A 20,281-nucleotide genomic window follows, 5' to 3' on the forward strand; every position below is an offset into this window, starting at 1 on the left:
TTGTGTGCTAGAGAATTGTGAATCAATCATTGTTAAAGACCACATATGTTGTTATTCTGTGAAAGTTTTGGCAGTTGGGGGGGCAAAGGTAAATAGAGTGGAATTAAAACAATACATGCTGTACAAATCCTTCAGTGCGTTTTTCATATGTAAATTATTTGTGCTCTTTGGCACTTGAAAGCTTACTTTGTCTTGCTTTCTAATTGTGCTAACCAGAATTGGTATCCCATTGTCTAGTGATAGGAAAGGAAAAGTCAATCTTAGGTAAAACCAGTTTCAGTCTTTGGAAGTACTGATCATTCTTAGGGACTGGTGCTGCTTTTGGAAAACTTAAGTGAACTGCTTGTGGCAATAGGTAGCAGGTGCTTTCTAGGTTGGCAAAAAAAAAATGGATAGGACTCCCAGAAATGCTTGTGAACTCTTCTCATTGAAGGTAGCATGCTTCCAGCTGGAGACAGACATTACAGCAGTGATTTACAGTATCTCAGCTCTGATAACAGCAAACATTGGGAAATCATGGTTTCCTTTTTTTGGTGCCAAATGAGTCCATTTCTGTCCTTTAAAACTGTCTTTAAATGCAAGTTCCAGATGTTTGGCTAGCACACCAGAAAGAAGCATCACTTCCGTGTAGTCAGGCTCTCTGAAAGTCGTGTTGCTAACAACAGGTAATGCAACACCTGGTGTGAAGTCAACAAGAAAACCAATTCCAGTGCAGTTGTGTCATTAATGATCGTGAGATACCACATCATGACGATATTTCTAAGCCCAGCCTGACTGGTTTCTGTTCCCACGTGAGAGCTGTGTAATGACTTTAAAAAGGTACCTGGAGTAGGTGCCATGTGCAGCTTTCCATTTGGCACCTCTGACAACAGAAGGAGATTTCTGTCTGATGGTGATATATAAGGAACAACTGTACTAATACACCTCTGCAAGCAGGCCAGGCACAGTGTCTGCGTAACCGGCAGTGTGCATAGACTCTCCGAGGCGTGGCATACAAGGGAGCAGTTCTGGCCAGCAGCATGCAGGTAAGAACGTTGCTTGCAGTCTGCTTGCAATGGCTGAGCAAAGTCTGCCAAGATCTGCCTGCAGCCTCTGTGATGGCCAATGTGAGGATATCCCTTGCCTGATCTCCACTTGAGTGGATTCCAAAGCATCTTCTGAAGCATGGCTGCAACCAGGTCGACAAAACTAACTCTAACAGCTCTCCTCATAGGTGCTGGCATCCTCAGCCTACTGCCCTGCTGCCTGCACCTCTCTTGTTGAGGGAGCATAGCTGGGTATTTCCTTCAAACCTTGTCATCCAGCAAGGGACAGGTTGTGCTGCTGAACAACTAAGAGGAATTGTGTTCAGTCTGCCTGTATCAGAAGGCAGCTTCTGAGTGCGGTCAACCACTACCTCTGCCACGGGGCTCTTGCAGTCGTCAGCAGTAGGACAGGACTGAATTCTAGCATGTGGCCCAGCTCCTGGCCAACTGGAAACTAGATCTGAGGTAGCAGCTTCCCCCCCCATCGAGCCTAGGAAGCAGTTTGTGGAAGCATCCAAGAATATGCACTTACTCCTTTAGCAGGACTAATCTGGTTCATAATGAGACTCCATGAGCCTGGCTGATGAGTTGCTCCTGAAGGGAGAAAGGGCTAACACTGTATCCATTCCAGGCTTGCCCTTGGGGTAGGCTATACTTGCAAAAATCATTAATGTGGTCAACAAGGCAGAACAGCTGGAAAGTCTATGATACCATTCCTAGAGGAGTAGCTGCTAGAAGGCAGTTGGCTGAACCATAGTTTGGAGTGTTTAGTTGTAGTTTTTGGGGAGATTTACCCACCCTTGCTAGTAAGCAGTAATTTTAACTGTCACTTGTTTGTCATGGTTGACAGAAAACAAATAGTTAACTTCTCTATTAAGGGAAGGATATCATGTAAACAAGGGAACTCTACATAGGAAGTATTTGAGAGAACTGCATGTGTCTGCCTACAGCTGCCTTGATAGGCACTGCTCTGTTAATGATGGAGACTGCACTTTTTGAGACTACCTAAAATCAGATTTGTGCCAGGAGGTGGCAGCCGTGTGCAGCTGATCGAGAATTAGACACTTGGTGCCGGTAAAGTACCCTCTGTGATAGAGCCCTTTCTCCTGGAAAGCAGGACGTCCTGCCTGACCTTACAGATTTAAGAAAGGGACAAATTCATTTCCAGCTGAATTTTAGAAATATGGTGCTTTTCTCTTTTCCCTCCCTCTGTACCCCGTGGAAGAGGTAGGCAGGAGGAGATGAAGATGAGATGCTGTCCCAGTGCCTTGCTCAGCAGCACAGTCTATAGTACTGATGCAGTCCTGAGGCTGTGCAGTACGTAACGTGTTCCTGGGGTGGCCTGGGATCCTTTCTTGGCACTTGGCACAAGCCTTGGCACTTGCCCATTAGGTTAGATTGCAAGAGGCTGGAAACAAGTAGTGCTCCCATACAGGATTATTTAGCAGAGAAGAGGTTAAAAGATAAAAGGTGGTTTGCTTCCTAGATTAAGTGAAGGGACATAGGAAACTAATGCTGTTTGTGTGTTGGACTTAAATGTCAGGATTTGTGTGGACTCCCAAAAGTCCAGCTCTGGTGTGAACTTCACACCAGTTGTATCCTGTTTGACTTTGGCCTTTGTGGAAGGAAAGGTGGAAAGCCAGTCAGCCATTACAAAGTCCTCATGAAGTAGTTGGCCTTGCTGCAGTCTGGAGGTGAGGAGAAGACAAGGGCCTGCTTTAATGAAGAGTCAACCAAGCTGACTGACCCTTTAGGCTGGTTTAGCTTGCCTGGTCATTGTGTGGCAGAGTGGCACTACTGTAATCCTGTGGGTACTGGTCTGCCCATCAGTGGGGTTTCTGGGTGGCCCCTTCAATAGTTCCTGTGGGCTGTGATGAGCTGAGTTTCTTCCCTAGGAACTGCGGGCCCATGTCTGTTGTACTGGGCAAGTCAGAGGAGCTAAGACAGATGTCAAAACCAAAGGGTCATCTTTAAGGTTGTGCCTGCACGATTTAAGTAGAACAGTACCAGAGCGTTGACTCCAACCAAGACTTTCTGACTGGCTTGATACCACTACATTTATGGGGACGCAGTTGCATGCACACATGGGGCAATGCCTACACAAGGATCCAGAATTGCTTTGCTGTGGCTCAGACGCAGAGGCACATGCCTCTGACCGCACCATTAATTGCATAGCAATTGGGGTGCATGCTTTGTTCTTTGCTTCTGGTGGTCCCTTCTCTCCCATGATGTGAAATGTATTAAAAGTAGGTGAAGAATGGAGAGGCTAACATGAAAATTAAGTTTTGGTAAAGTAAAAAGCAGTATAAGGAGGAAAAAAGGCAAAAATGCCCTCTGCCTCCCCTTGCTCTGTTCTGAATGTCTCAAGTAATCAGAAGAGCAGGTATCTTTCCAGATAGGATATGTTACCAGCATACCAGGGTCCACTGGTCAGGCTTAAATGCACAGCTAAGCAGAGGACATATGGTTTGTAGCAGAGACTTAACTTTAGTTTACTGCTTAACTGGTTGGGAAAGTGAGGTCATGACCTCAAAAATCTGAGTAAAAAATAATGGGATCTTTAGATGCTTTTGGTTTCTGCCACTTGATGCTAAGCAAGTTAAAAATTAACGCCAGAAACTGGAGTTAAAGCCATGATGTCATGTGTTTGAATTTCTTGGCTGTCTGTCAGTGAGACATATCCAAGCATGTGAGTGGTAAACAGTTACACTTTTCTAGCAGTAGATTTTTTTTTTCGTAGAAACTAAAGCATGACTTGGATATTAAAAATATAATCTCATCCTTTGAGACTAAAACAAAGAAACAATTTCCTGCCTGGAGTTTTAACAATTTTAGCAAACTTGAGAGCCCTGTAAATCAAAACCACTGGCAAAGTTCCTCTTTTCAGAAAAATAGCTGACTTACCATTTATTTATCTGTCACAGGAAAAAAGGGAACTCCTAGCATTTGTATTGCAAAATAATGTTTCTTCCACTTTTCATTGGAGGTTATTGACCTGGTTCTTTTCATGTTGAATGAAGCAACATGTAGATTAATGCCTTCCTCTCCTTCATAATCTGCTTCAAATGAGGAAGTTTGTGTTTATTTTAATGAAGTAATTTCAGTTATATTTAGCAACCTTTTTCTAAATCTTAAAGCATTATGTCTTTCAATTTAAAGTATTTTAGGTATCTTTCTACCATAAAAGTTACAGGTTGCACAGACAATGTCAACTTAGATATTTACTGCCGTATGTCTGACGTTGCAAATACAGTCTTTTTAAGAGCTTTCTATTTAGTGATTTTTTTTTTAATTTTTCTTTTTCTTTAAATGAGCAAACCGGAGAAGAAATCTGGAAACACTAACTCTCACATAGCTGCTATGTGAACTACCTACCTATCTGGGATGGTGGTAAAACTGACAGCTTGGTGGCAGTCTCAGGTTATACTGTTTTGTCTTGCCCAGGGTGGTCCAATGATAAAATGTGCATTTCTTAAATACCATGCCTCAGTGTGCTGTGATGGCAGGAGGCGAGTGTTGATGCTGGGATCCAGCCTTGTGTTACGTTCTGGACTGGAGTGGGGGATGTCTGATAGGAGGTTACATCCTTCTGTTTTGCAGCCTGTTTCCATTATTCTGCAACTTGGATCCTTCACTGCCTTCTAGCTGCTCTCTGCTGCCCCTGAAGGGCAGATGCACATACGCAGGCGCTGTCCCTTGCCCTCTGTTGTGGGCTTTTTCCTTTCACTGTATCTTTTTCTGCGCTGTTTTCTCCAGTTGTCTTTCCTTACCTAGTTTCTCCCATCTTCCTCCTTCTTTCCTAGTCTCTAGTTTCTCATCACCAATCTTGAATTTCTCTTAATGGAGGTGTAGTGCAGCCTCTGAACCTCTAGCCTCACTGCTCTGGGTTTTTCCCTTGTTAGGAAAGAGATTACCTCCTCTTTTGGATGTCTAGAAGTAAGCATGGGAGATGCTTCCTTATCTCTGTTCTTGTGTGCTGAAACATAGCAATTCACACCAGAGAGAAAAAGTGTGGGGAAGGCCCAGACCCTGTAGGTGCTGGGTTGAGACATATCTAGAGTAGATGGGTTATACGAGTTTAACTGCCAAGCTCCGGCAAGCCTCAGCAGGCAGTTTCAGGAGACCTTATCTTGGTTAGATGAAGTAAAGGAATACCCAAAGGCACCCTAAAACCAACTTGAAACAACTTTTCCTGATTCCAGGTTTTTTTACTGACCGGATTTTATTTTTTTTAAAACAGGGTGGTGGGAATTATCTTCTTCCTCAGCCATCTTCTGAGAAACAATTGAACTCTTCTAAAATAGCTAAAATTTTTAAAAAATGCTGCACTCATTATAGACATCTGGGAAAACTCCAGTATACTAACTTGGCAAAGGTACAGCAAAGAGAAAGAAGTCTTAGAAGGGAAGTTATTGAGCAGTTTTTAATTTTAGTTTTTGCTGCATATGCAGAGCTGTCTCAGTGTTGGCCTTTTGGAGCAGAGTGCCCTGACCTGGAATGTATGTCAGTATGGGAGAAGAGCTATTGAACCATAAATCCAAAACAAATCTATCCAAAGTCTGGTATTTGCCTCTGTCTTCAAGGATTAGATGAGTGCATGCTCTTCATAGTGCAAGCTATGGCCTTAAATATTTGGTTTGTCAAGATGTGAGCCTGCAATCAGGTTGTGTACACCTGCTCTTTGTAAAGTGAGGCCTCTGTGGATTTCTGATCATCTGGGATTTTATTTCACATAAGCAATACATAGTTCATGTAGTGTACCTTCATGGAAAAAGAGGGGAAAAAAGCCCCACAAGCTGCTAAGGAATTTACATGGAAAGTACTAGAGACCAAACATGACTTCACTTGTGTTTTTCTTTTTTTAAGTACAACTGAAAAAGGCAAAGCAAGGAGTAAAAGCACACTCTGCTATGACTGGAGATTTATTATGTCAAAGATTGTTAGTCAATTGTTAGTTAAACCGAGTGATTTAGTACATATTGCCAGTTGTATTGGACTGCTCTGAAACTAGGCAGTATTGATGGCCTCCGTCATGATTTTCTCTAACGACTTTTTCTCTTTTAGACCATGTGCAGGTCCAAAGTGGTAGGAATTGTCTTAGATTGGCTCTGTCTCTGTGTAGCAGCTCTCTTGAGACCTACGGAATCTAATTTTCTGGGGGAGGTAGCCTGTCATGAATACAGGTGCTTTGCCAGCCTGCATCTGAAGGAATGAAGAATATTACTGGACATCTCAATCATAAAGTCCTGCTGTTGTTAACTTTTAATATTTTTGTCACTTTGTCATTGTTCTGCCATTCTTATTCTTGTATGATTTGTCTTTTTTGATTGGGTAGGGTGTTTTTGTTGGTTTGTTTTGTTTTGCTAGGGAGCTCTGTAAAGCTACCATCTCATGAGCATTTTGTTACTCACATTGCATTCTTGTACTGTACCAGAGTTGATGACCATGTTCCATCGGTGGAAGAGATGAGTGAAAGCCGCTGGCTGTATTTCAGGTGACATGGTGCTTTCCTTTATACCAAATTAACCTGGTGCTTGGCTTTCTTCATCTTTGTAACACTAAGTGTGTGCTCTTTTTCTATACTATGGCATGCTGCTGCTGCTTCTCCTTTTCTGCAGAGTGCCGTAGATGTTCCTCAATTCTGAGTCTGTTCTCTTCTGAGCTGGGAGAGTGTGGATCACACATCATGTCTTTAGCTTAAAAAAACCCCACAAAACACCACATCCTTTAATGCTTGTGTATGGGTAATTAATGAAGCAAAATTAGTGTCTCTGGCCTGGGAAGACTTGAAAGCTGGTAAATCATGGATGCGATCCTATGATCCTTAATCACACAGGTATTCTTAAGTATTTCTTGGGATTCTTTCATACAACTGTTCAGGTTGGAAGGGACTTCATAGATGATTTAGCCCAGCCTCTTTGAGGGTGAATTTTAAAAACTGAGGCTTATCACATTGTTTTATAGGAAGATGCTAATAAGAGTGGAGATAAACCAGAATCCTAGTCTTCTCCAGTTTACGGTTTCTAGAACTGACGTGGATAGAGAAAGAAGGAAAAAAAAATCCGTAACTGGCAGCTATAGGAGAGTGTGCATTTGTATGCACATGTGTGTATGTATAAATATACAGAATATTTATATAAAAAAACTCTTTGGGATGGGGCAACGGTAAGTTGGTTTTTTTTTCCATGTATGCTGTCACACTTGAAGGTTGCCAGCCAACTACTAAATTTGCCAGAGATGCAGTACGTTAGCTTGTACAGAGAATTTGAGAACTCTTATCTATTACAGTCAGTCTTAGGTGTTGCCACAGTAATTATATATGCTAGAATGTAATAAAGACTGGTATTTTGATAACTTGTCATCTATGTGTTGCAGGGCCTTGGAAAGGTTTTTGAAGTATCAGAAGAAATGGTTCCACTCATTTTAAAATGACATAGAGAACTTGAAGTAGTTCTGTCTGCTTTTTTTACCATTCCTTTCCACACACTTAGTTTCCACTTTGCATTCCACATTTTGTGTGTCAGCCATTTTCTACCAAACTGCTTAAATTACTGAATTATACATAGGCTTAGTGTTTGAGGGATCAAATCTGAGTAACTGCTCTCCTACATGTAATGCTGGAGTTCTAGCTGTAGAATAAGGATGAAGAAGGTCAGGGGTCAGTTAAAGCAGAAACGCTGTGCTTTGGCATTGGGCATTAGGAGCTCAATGGTAGTCCCTTTGCTATTACGGGGTTCTTAAAGTGTGAAAAGCCTTTTATGCCTTCAAAACAAAAATATTTTAATTAGGGAGGTGTGAAGAAATATACTTAAATTGGATTTTTACTGTAGCATATTCTTGTCTACAGATTCCAGTAAACTTCCCCAGGCAGAAATAAAGGTGGCTGAACTTTATGTACTAGTAACTGTCTGTACTGAAGTATTAAGGTATCTATCAAATACCGAATTTATGCCAATGGGGGAAATAGATGGATTTTTCACCAGTTTTGGGATATATATGCATTGTTACAGCTGAAAGACTGCTCATATTCTTCATCTGACATCTGCTCTTAAAGAGTCACTTATTTGAATTGCTACTGTACACCCTTGGGGAATCCACACACAACTGCTGCAATGGGCTTTCAGAAAGGGTGGAGGGGAAAACAAAGATGCTTGCTGGCACCTGCACTGCCCTGGCCTCGGCTGTCCCGCAGCCGACGTGCCCCCTAGTCCTCCTCATGCAGTCTGTGCCTCTTCAGCAAAACACTGTTTTCAACCAGAGCTTGCTTGCTCGCCTGCCTTTCTGCTAGGGGGTTGAGCAAAACACCGCAGTCATTATCAAGGCTGCCCTCTCTGTGCCCCTGATCTCTGAGAGGGGATCTGTGTAAATCAATTCAGTAACAATTTTTCTTAATTTAAAAAACAGTTAAATGAGAACTGATATTGGCCTTTACAGCACATTTAAATTACGGGAAGCTTTTTAAATGTACTTAAGGATGTGAGATGGATTTTTTTTTTCTTTTAACCACCAGAAAAAAATTATATTCAAGACATACATTCATCAGCTTTACTTGTACTTTTAATTATGGAAGTAGTTAAGTAAGGATGAAGTAACTAAATGTTTTCTGTGCTTCTCTTCACTGTAAAGGAGGTTGGAAGACTTGACTGGTTTTTGGTATTGTTTTTTTTCGGGTGATAAAGATGAAACTTTCTTAGAAATTTCGGGGCAGGGCCTGCAAAAATGTGATGCTTGCCATGAGACCAGGGTGTATATACCTTGAAACTTAAGCAGGCAGACTTGCTACAAAAAAAATAAAGCTTCCTATACAATTAATGCTAGAGTAGAGGACAAGAGACACAGTATGCTGGTTGAAAGGTACAAAAAGTAGTTATGAGAATTCTAAATAGTGATGTATTTTGTGTTAATCTGTGAACTGAGGAACACACTGTGAAACATGAACTTAAAAAGTGATTAATAGAAAAGAATTAATTAGAAATACTCAAAATATAAATTCACCTGAAGGATAACTTTGAAAAAAATTTAAAATGGACAAGTCTGTGTCAATGTACTATTTCAATATGGAATGAAACGTCTGTAGTAAGATTTTTTTTTTTCTGAAAGTTGAACCATTTTAATATAGAAAAGCTCTCTTTTCCTCTTCAGCAAAACAGTGAACCCAAACACCTGGCCTGTGATGTACTATGACTTTTCACTGAACAGTATGGTCATCCTGCTTTGGTTCTCCACTCAGCCCCCTTCCCCTGCCTAAGGGCAGTTAAAATCCCCAAAACAAATGCACAACCTTGTAAGTCAAGTAAAAGCTGAGACATTCTGAATTGTTTGGTTTTCTTATGTACTGTGAAGTGAATGGGTAGCCTAGTAAGTTAAAACTATTTAGGGAATGCAAGCTATGTTCATCTTCTGGAACGAGCTTCTTGAACTCCCTGTTCATGTTGCCAGCTGCACAGCTAACATGAGCATCGTTGCTGTGCATAGTGCGTTGAACCTCCCCAACGCGCAGCTGGAGTTTGGAAAGCCACAAATCTTTTATTTTTATGTGTATTTATAAAGGAATGCACAATCTTCTATATATTGCCATACTGAGCAGGTTTCCTGACATTGCTTGTCAGCTTTCTGCGTGAGGCTTCATTAGGTAACTCGTTTGTCTGCAGAAAACCCTTCTTGCCTTGTCTTCGCTGCTTAGAGATAGTCTAAGCAGTAACATCTAAGCCCTTGTAATCTTTCAGAGCTCTTGTGTGTGGCATTTTATTTTAGCATGTGTTACAATCCAGTACCCAATCTGTGTGTCCAGTGTTCCCATAAACCAGTGAAGCTTTTTAGTCTGGAGGCTGGTCAGTGCCAATGAATTCCCAGGCCCAATGCGCCTAAGGGTTAAGATGACTCTGTATGTGGAAAAAGGAAGTGATGAGGAAAAAGACAAGACACTCAGGAAAAAATCCAAGTGGAGGACTGGGTCAGCACTAGCTCTATATGAGGCTGCTGCAGGCTGTCTTAGAGTGGCCTTCTGGATTTTCCCTGAACTACATTAAGTCATGTGAGGCCTTGGATTGGCCGTGAGTCCACAAGGATGACTTAAAACTTTAGCTTGATGCCTACTTTTCTTCTTCTATTGGTCTATTAGAAAGTGCTGCCCTGGAAGTTATTTGAAGGTGTTGCCTTTTAGTTTAATCCATGCCATCTTCTGTGCCTGAAGGTAAATCATGTCTGGATCACTGCTTGCCTTATGCAAGCACGTGTCCCTGGGACACACAAATGATACGGTCTTACCAGAAAGGTTCTGTTGGTGTCTGGTGATCCTCAGGGATGTTGCATAAACACTGTGACTAGAATTAGCTGACACAAAGTCTAGGTAACAAAGAAATTGCACTAAACCAGCTCAGTCCCTTCCAAGAGAGGGGAAATTAAGAAGTTAGCCATTTCAGACAATATGTTTTTGTTATTGCATGCGTTTTCCTACACTTGTTATGCAACATGGTAGGACTGAAACACAACATGTTTGAGACTGACAATCTTACCTACCATTTGAGGTTGGAGGTCTGGGTTCTAAAAGAGAGCACAGAGATTAAGGCATGAATAGGATTTAAAACTAGACAAGTCTAATCTTAACAAATAGCTACCCCCAAAACAGACCAGAAAAACCTGAACATAATTACAAGGATTAAATACCTATCTTGGATAGGAGCACTATGTGAAAGGATGGTTCAGTAATAAGGTGCTTGCTAACTATGCAAAAGCAAGTAGGCAGTTTCTTATTAACATATTATTCTGTAATCCACCATCTCATTATACAGACCCTCCCTCACTCAGGTGGGAGGCTGGACTAGATAGACCTCTTGTTAATCCACCGTGGTTGTGTTGTGTTAGGTGAATGAAACTTGCGGCAAATTAATATTATGAGTTTTAATAAAGTATTTTTGTTGCTTCACACAGTGCACTAAAACTTGGTGTGTGTGTGTGGCTTTTTTCAATCATATATTTGAGCCATTCTCAGGCCTATCTGGCAGCTATGTTATTTTCTGTGTCAAATATTTAGCCTGGGCTTATCCTTAGTCTCTGATTTCTTGCTGCTGGACACGAGATGTTCTCCACTGAAGAGGATGCCACCCACAGTTCACCTTTTAAGCCAAAAATAATATTTGCCAGTGTCCTAAAAGAACTGACAACAAAGGTAAGCAGTGAAAGTTGGTGCCGAGACGGAGTTAAAGCTGTTATCTACAGGTAGTTGCTGCTTGAGTGAAAAAGTATCTTGTTTGTAGCTATGTAACTGCAGGGGAATAATGGACAGCTCTTCCACAAACTATTCTTATAACCTCTCTGAATGCAGCTTTGCTGGGTGCTTAAAGTGCTTTTAAAATGCATTCTGCCAAACTTACAGCATTTGCAACCCTCAGTAACACCACTTGCTTTGTTTTCCTAATGTTTCTTAGGGTTGGGGTTGACCCAGATCAGGATCCTCCACCTACTAATGACAGCTTTCAAGTCTTACAAGGAGTAAGTAATTACATAACTTCTCTATTAGGCTGATCTTATTTTATAACTAAGATGATAAAAACTGCAAAAGCTATGTGCATGGATAAAACCTTTCTCTCCTAGCTGGCAAGTCAGTAATGCATTTTATTTTTTAATATTCAAGTAATGCCCACCAGAAAACATTCTGTGGTGTTGGTTGTAATGCTGCAGCGTTCAAATTTTTGTGCATACGTATATATAAGGCATCAAAAATTTTCCAAAATTTACTAATACACTCTATTTAACAATGCACTTTCCTCTCTCTCCCCCCACATGCTTGCTTTTAACATGCTACAGCATAAACAGTCCTTCCCAAGACTGACCCAGAGATGATCCTGGTGGCTTCTGTTCAATAATTGATATCAAATTTTGGCCCTTGGACTTGCTTAGAATCAAAGACTAAGTTTGCTAATCCTATCTCAGCTCCTATATACTGTACCACAAGCCAGCTGGATCTTGCCTGTACGTACCTACCACCTGTATAAGGCAAAAGGAGCACTGGAAAATTTTCAGTTATATTCAGCAAACTGTTGCTGTGAATCTTTAGTGCAGCTTTCTATACATCAGTAACAACCCAAGAGTTTACTTTTTTTCCCTGCAATATGCTATTAGCAAACAAGACTATCGAAAGAATGTTGTTCATAGCAGAAATTTGAGTTTTCCTTATCTTTAAACTTGAGTGAATTCACAGGAGGAGTGAAAGGTCTGGAGGGAAAAAAAAAACCCAAACAACCCAACATTTCCTAGGCTTAACTGGGAGCTTCCTCTGTCCAGACCTTAGTTTACACTCTCCAGAGTACTGCTTGACACTAATTGTTCAGTAGCACAACTGGTTGCTTATGTAGGAACCTGCGAGAGGAAATTGAATGGCAGGGGAGATGGATGACTTTGGACCCAGAGGATCTATAGGGTGCAAGTGTGCGAACTCTGCTTTGTAAACCTCAGGTTGTATGATGCTGGTGTTCAGGCTGCTCACAGATACATGCATCAGATACTTGCTGTATTTGGGATCAGCTTTCTTATTGGTGGTTTCTCCCGCCTTGCCTTTTTTTTTTTAATTTTTTGTCACAGGTTGTACAGATAAGAGTTACTTGCTCAGGAAGCAACTCTTCCATTGCAGAAACTGCATTAGGCATCTCTCTGTTCTTTGTAGAAACCTGTGTCCAGCACACAAAATAGATTCTGAAACGGAGGGTCTGGGTACCAAAAAGGGTGAACTTGGTTTTGTAGCTATCTGGAAGCAACCAGAAGGCCAGGCCTCAAAACACCTTCTACAATGAAGGCCACAGGTATTGCATAAGACCAAGGTTAGGAAGTGGTATTGTGGTAAGATGGCTTTGGCCAGTTCAGACTGAGCTTGTCAGTATTTGAGGAATTACTTTAACAAGAAAGAGAGCATGGGTATTCTGTTCTCATTCAGTGTCTGGGTGGAAATAACTTGTTTGCATTTTTCCCATGTAAATGTAGAGCACTTACCCATTTGTTTCCTTCTTTAGCTGTGCATTGTATTTAGTGGATTCCATTAGTCAGTTCCCTTTGGATTCCTCTTTCTTTCTCCAGGCCAAGATTAGCAGCATGTCACAGTTAAAGAAAATATATCATTTGGGAGTGAAAATTTACTGAGCTTTAACTCTTGGTGGATCATGGATTTTTTTCAGATCAGAAGTACACAGGGCAATCCCGTCTTGTTCTTTTCCAGTAGTTTGGAAGATGATTCATACAAGGCGTTCTCACTTAATCTGTTTTTCTGTGTTTAACTCTGGCCTCTGGCCAAAAAAAACCCCCAACCTAAAACAGTAACAAAAGTAAAAACAAATGCAGCTGCAGACCAGCTGGTGTGATGACTTGCAGCACAGCTAGTAAAGGGATTATACTTAACACTGTTAGCAGTGTTAGGTATATCTGAACTTGATCTGAGCACTTATGAAATTTGCATGATCTTCCTCAATTGTGATTTTATATGGATTCCCTGTTAAGCATGTTCTTTTAAGTGTGATATTTTTCATCAGGTTTGTGAGAGTTCATCAGGTATGGTAAATTCCCTTGTTCTTCCAAGGAAGCAATAGGCTTAAGGAAAGAGCATCAAATAGACCTAGAGTTAAGGAAGCCAAGCAAGCAATGAATAGGGATCAGTTTGGATTATTCCAGTTCGTTTATTTGGGGAGGAGGATGGCGATGGGACATCAGTGAGACTTATTTGTCAGTTTTGGACTTATTTCTGTATCCATTACTGCATTAACTGTGCAATAAGGTTTTAGACTCAAGGGAACTTGGTGGTAGAGGGCTCATTAAGGTAACTTGAGGGTAATGAAGAGGGCTTACTGCTTCTCTGCAGTCATTTCTGGTCTTTCTAGGAAAAGTAACCTTCTCAGTATAAGCATGTCTCTAAGTAGCTTTCTTCTACAGTCCAAGTACAGTATTGAAGTAATTCAGCTTTTTTGGACAGGACATTATAACATGAATGATTGGAATGTATGATTTAGGTTTTTTTTCTTCCTGAAATAATAGACCATGTTTTTATCTTATTTTTAGGACGGCCCAGATTCTGAAAGAAGGAACAGGACAAAGCAGGAAAGTGCTTGGTTCTTCAGACTATGGTATAGCTTTGACCATAAGTATCCTTTTGAAAACAGAGCTTAGCTTTAAGGCATGAAATGTTCACTTATTTTCCTTTCCATGTACCCGTATGTAGCCTTAAGCACTTGAGATAGTCAAACAGAAGAAAGATCAAGTTTTTGACAGGTTCAAGGCACAGAACTAAAGCTTGAACTTGCTCACTCAGAAGACGGACCTTTCCTTTCTCTAATGCGTGGTATGTCACACTTGCTGGAGGCCAGAAACCAGTCAGTTCTAGGAGCTGAAGTTCCTTCCTAAACAATAAGACAGCCAATTAACTATTTCAGATCCTCTGATTTGTTCCATTAATCTGTTCTCATCTTCACTGATGCTCATAGCACAAACTAGTTTTCCAGTTCATTGTACATCTGTAAGCCCCCACTCATTGCTCTGAAGAGCCATCTGCTTTTGTGATGAAGTCCTCTTTGGAAACCCGTTGCTGATATGGGAAGTTCTGGAACTGAAAATCTACGTGTGATCCAGCTTATTCCGTTCAGTATATCCAGAACTTCCTATAGGTGTTAAAGCAGAGAGCGTCCTTGTGTGTATGTAGTACTGTACAACCTTTCTGAAGCTGCTATTATACTATTTAGATAGCCTTGTTTAAGCTTCTGAGCAATTTTTGTGTAGCTGTCCTGTCTTTCATGCTTGTGGGTTTTTAAAATCTACTTCGCATATTCTCAATCAGTATATCATACAGGTGCACCTCCTTCCACTCACTTAGTAGAAAATGGCAAAGATAATCTTGTGGCCATGGCAAGTCACTCATACCAAGAAATTCAAAGATGTTTCAGTTCTTGATTCCTAGCAATTTCTGGGGCGGTTAAATATACATAAATACCTGTGACAGGGCCTTAATCTTGTTGCAGCTTGCATCTGAGAAGTGAGTTTTTTCACTGGGGTCTTGTCCATTGGTTGATGAGAGATTGGTGGCCTGGTTGGAGCACAGTAGTTTCTTTCCATGCCTTGTGCATCAAGATTTCCCACCCAGGGAAACCCAGGTATGGTGTTGAAAGCATTCAGATCCTAATAGCACTGGCCCATTCAGGATAAAATCTGTTTGTGACTGATGCTTTCAGATGCAGTAGTATTAGGTCAAAGCCCAGAAGGGAGTGTATGTGCTAGTTTAAATATTCATAAATGTTAGTAATTTCAAGTTAACCTGATGTAGTGGCTGGTGTCAAAGTGTATTGAGGTCAATTTTTGTTTTTTAAAAAAAAAAAGACTTCTGTGGTAAGAGCACGGAAGGACCTGGCTGTGGCTGACTGCTGCTTTTTTGTCTTTTTAAGAAGGAAGCAGAGCTATCTTCTTCCCCTGCCTTTACAAAAGGGATGTGCCCAATGAAAAAGGGAGTAGTGGCAATGCTGACTTTCCCTTGGCTGACGCTAGCACAAGTGCAGTCCCCAGCAGCTGCAGCAAGGGCAGGGGGAGTGCTAGGTGAAAATTACAGCTTAATTATCTGTTTCACAGAAATTTAAAGGATGCTGGCAGTGCACTTGCTTTTTCAGTGGTGACTAGCAATCTTTAGGGAAGGTTTCTGTGAAGTTTTTGCCAAGGAAATTGACATCCAGAGGCAGAACTGTCTTACTGTATCTTAGAGGTAAAATTCTGCTCTTCTGTTGCAAGGAGGCATTCAGATAAACATTGGCTGGGTGGGCTTAAATTGCACAGAAGGGATGATCTTTAGAATTGCCACCTCTATACCCATGGCTAAATGTCAAAATATTTTTTGCTGATGCATTCACTTGGTTTGTGGGTAGAAAGGCAGATTGTCTCAAAACTCTTTGCAAGGGAACTTAATTTGAAAAAGATGCAAGTAAAATGCACTTGGAAGTGTGCTCCAATGCTGGCTATTGCCTGAGCTCTGTGTGGATGGATAACTGGGAACTTCATTTCTGTGGAACACAGAGTTCATTTAATGTCATGGGCTGTTCCCTGGGTTCCCCCACAATTGTTAAAAATGAAGAAAACTGCAACTCTGAAGTACCAGATGTCTTTTACTGGGTTTGTTTTATTACGACCAAGTCACTGCGTCCCTGTCTGCCACAGGGCAATGCAGAGGCTGGTAGGTTAGTGTAAGGGGGAAGAGTTTCTTTCTTTCCAGGACTGGGTGTAGCCACACTGTTACTGGGGGAGGGAAGGAGGAAATATAACTCTGCAGTGGCATAATCATGCTGTTATGTGCTCAAGTAAACATGCTATGCCAGGCTCTGCTAAAGGGAAGGGATACATCTCTGCTAAAACAGCCCCTTTTTTTAACCCCTTCTTCCCCCCCAAGCACCTGATCTGTTGAGAGCATCAGGGAAACCGTGTTTATATTTCACAAGTGGACTTCATTCTCTCTGTGCTTAGAGGCCTAAGAAAGTAACTAGGATACCTGCAATATATATTTACATTTAAAATAATCAGACTGACTTAAAAACCAAACAAAAAAACCCTTTCTGGTCCTGATTTCAGACAATGTTTGGAAGTCTTAGCACTTTCTTTGAGCTTTGTTCTTGTGCCAGTCAAGATCAGCATGCTGCTCTGTAGCAGGGACACCTTTTTTAGCTCCTGAGCATTTCCTCAGGCATATCATCAGTCTGGCATAGTAGTGTGAACAAATATGGATTTACCTGGGGCAGACCTATGAGGAAAAGTTTAAAGACACCTTCCTTTCCCACCCCCATGCCCCTCAATGTAATCTAGGTAGCAATGCCTGGGCAGATGCTTTCCTTCCACGCTGTGTTTATGTGATTCTTGTCATACAGTTTTCCCTTTGCCTTTCTGAGGCTCTGTGTGGTACGTATATGTGCACTGCAGAGATATCTTTGAGTCTTACCAGAGTAAGATCTCTGGTTGCATCTCTGCGGCTCAGTGACCAGCTAGCAGTGGACCAGTTCAGGTGGCTGCATTGCTTTGAGGATGTTGGATGGACAGTATTTCTTTATTTCTCTGTGTTGAGCCGCATAGGTGTGTCACCTTGTTACCTCTAGCTTGCAATCTCGACACCATGCTCCTATCTGTAGAGCAGAAACACCCTTGGACCTATTAACATTAAAGCACTTGTACTTCTGCTTGCTCCTTTTGTCTCCAGAGAGCCCAAAAGCTGGAAACATTGCAACTGCTTGAAACTTTAAGAAGAGAGGTAGCTAGGTCCCCTTGCAGTAAATGTGTGGGTAAAGAAACTGCCCTTAAAAGGATCAAGGGAAAAATGTCGGGGGGAGATGTTTTTCATTTATTCGTTTACAAATGCAGATTTTTTTTTAATAGAAGTTTTGTATACAATTATTGAGCAGCACATAGATTGAAGGCAGAACCACACTTAGGTACAATTGTCTTTTTATTTTCAATAGTGGTTTTCGAGCACTGATGTGTTTTCCTTAATGACTTAAGTTATTTAAAGCCAATTCTCACTCACAGTGGCCCTCCGTTAACTACAACTCTACCCAGCTGGTGTGGCCTGATAGCCCGCTGTCTGACAAGTCCCCAGGTTTATGATGTAAGTAGAATGACTCAATACTTCTGTGTTTTGATTTTTATTTATTGAACTTCAGCAAAGCAGTTTTTTTCTTTTTAGGCAAAAGGTTGGTATGATACACATACTGCAAGAAAGTGCTGGTTTGTCCTAGGCAGAAAAGATTTAAGATACTCTCTCCTGAGGCAACAGCTTCTGTTAGAAGAAATCAGAGATGGTCTTATTGTTCAAACACTACATTAAAAAAATAACATTCAAGGATATTGGAAAATTACAGGCCTAATCAATAAACCAGTTCAGTGAATCACTTCAAAATACTCAGTCCCTTCTCAACACTTTTGCACAAGATTATTTTCCTGTTACTGCTGAGGCTGCATTGAGGTCTCCTTCAGAGAAGACACTGACACATTTACCCATGCTGGAAAGAAATCTGGCAGAGCTTCCCTTCATTGTTTCCACTGTGAAATTTGAGATCGCATTTCAGAAACTGTTAATCAGTTACTTATCTCAGTCTAGCAGGTCACTATACTGTCTTTACAGCCATGTCTTGCAATAATTAATGCTTCATTCTCCTATTACTCTTGCAGGATCCTGATACATGTCATTCCTATCTGTACAGTGCTTCTGAAATCTACAACTTTTTATGAACCGCTTGTAAATAAAACCATAGTACTATGTGGGATCACTCAAATTTGCAGGTTCTCTGGAATGGTAACATCTCTGCTATATTGAAGTAGTCTTGGACTAGATTTCTATTAATCTTTTCCTAGAGAGTTATGAATTCCACTTTAACTTTGCAATACTTCCCTGCATTACTTTCTGGTATCATTAGCATCTTACTCTTACCTGATAGTAAAATTTCAAAGAAATTTGAAATGTCTGCTGCCTATTTGGAGCTATTAGTAATGCAAGAAATTGGCCTTGTTCCCATCTTTGCAATGCCACTGGAGATCTTAAAACAGATCTAGGCTGGAAGGCATCCATCAGACCAATTAGCCTACTTGTGTGTTGCCCATGTGTCTATCTACGTATGATCTTATAAGATTAGTTATCCAGTAACTGAGGATCTAACCAGAATGCACATGCAAGCTTTGGCTTTCACTTTCGCTAACAGTTGGGCTCTTTTTTTTCTCTTTATTCCTCATTCTTGGCTACTATGGCATATGGAAACTTATTCTTTAATTGGATTGGTTCTGTGACACACACGCACACTGTTTTGGGATGTTAACTTCATCATTAAAAATGCTTATAAGGCTGCATACTTTAAGGTGTATAATGTGGAACTGTCACATTGTATTCTCTCTTCTTGTTCCTATTTCTGTCCATTGCTGCATTAGTCCTAGGAAAGAATATAATTTTGAGATTTTATGTCTAGTTTCTTTTCAAGATTTCCAAACTCTGCAGCTGCTTTATTGCTTTTTGTTTCTTTGCATGGCTGGCTTTGCTACAGCATTGTGACTATACCATTTTATTACTGGCTAAAAAGCTGTGGAATCTTTTGCCTTTCTATTAAGTGCAGGTGAAGCAACTGAGAGGGCCGTGTCTCTAGGGGAACAGAAACTACTTGGAATAGTTGTGCTTTTGTGAGGTATTTCCGTGAAAATGGAATGGTACATCTGAGAGAATTAAAGACTGAAGACTTTGAATTAAACAAACAAAAAAAGTCTGTAAATACTCAACAGAATGTAACATAGCTGGAAAATGTGTTTCAAAAAGACGTAGTAAATCCTAGATCTCATTCAGGTGCATGTCTGAGCAGTTATGACATCTACATATAGAAAAAAGAGAAGAAAGCATACAAGTATGTGGCCGTACTGACTGTATATTTGTGTATTGTTTTCAGCTTTTGTTGGGGTTTTTTCCTCTGGCTTTATTACAACCTTATTTAGAATTCATTTTCACTTCCATGAGTGGGAGTACATCTTTTTAGTTAGATGCCAATGGGGGGTTTTAAAGTCTGAAAGTCAAATAATCTTATTATATAGGCCACCTACAACCTATTCCTAAGTATGAGATTGTGTCATCTAAGCTTGAATTTGTATGGTGTACGTGTAAGGTTCTGACTCAGCATGCAGGGGGTGAGGTACAGTGGATTTTTTCCAGAGCTGTCGTTACTATTCCTTGCTGATGTTCTCCCACTGCTTTAAGACTGTGCCATTAGGCTCACCATTAAGTGTTTCCCACCCAAACAGAATCCAAGTTGGAACTTAAAAGCATGAAAGACTGCTGTAGTTAGTGTTTCAAATTATCATTTTCAAAAATGCACTCCTGTTTTTCTCTCACTGTTATCTTCAGTGTATGACCATTTGGCAGGGCTTTCCAATTTATCCTAAACTCATGTAGGTCACTTCTTTCTCCCCCTTTGACATGTCCTTTGAAACTTTTAGTAATTCTCTGTTTCATCAACCATTTATGCCATTTGGAAAAAGCATTTGTGTTATCACCTGCTCTTCCTGATCAAGGACTCCTGGGGATTTTTTGTTTTGCTTGTTTGTTCAGGGGTGTGTTTTCTGTCCTACACACACTTTCACCCTTTTTTTTTTTTTGAAAGTTTAGTTCTTGCACCATACACAGTGTGACAACTTGGTATGAAAGTAGAGGGAATTGAATTATTTTTCTAAATATGCAAACCCAGTAAAGAAACTTCATTGGCAGTCTATATAAGTCTTGGAGG

At 40.7% G+C, this 20,281-nt stretch overlaps 1 protein-coding gene across 2 annotated transcripts in view; it reads left to right on the plus strand.

Annotated features, from left to right (window-relative positions):
• SLC9A7 (solute carrier family 9 member A7) overlaps window positions 1-20,281 on the plus strand; it is a 78,800-nt gene that overhangs the window by 51,686 nt on the left and 6,833 nt on the right. Inside the window, exons 13-16 of one of the 2 annotated variants that reach the window (XM_072849596.1) lie at window positions 6,460-6,519; window positions 11,453-11,516; window positions 14,067-14,149; window positions 17,526-17,631. In XM_072849596.1, coding sequence (XP_072705697.1) covers window positions 6,460-6,519; window positions 11,453-11,516; window positions 14,067-14,149; window positions 17,526-17,631 — 313 coding nt within the window. The remainder of the gene's footprint in view (window positions 1-6,459; window positions 6,520-11,452; window positions 11,517-14,066; window positions 14,150-17,525; window positions 17,632-20,281) is intronic. The other variant, XM_072849597.1, reaches the window with a different exon arrangement.

Source organism: Ciconia boyciana, chromosome 1 (genome assembly GCF_034638445.1).
Source record: "Ciconia boyciana chromosome 1, ASM3463844v1, whole genome shotgun sequence".
Lineage (NCBI taxonomy): Eukaryota > Metazoa > Chordata > Aves > Ciconiiformes > Ciconiidae > Ciconia > Ciconia boyciana.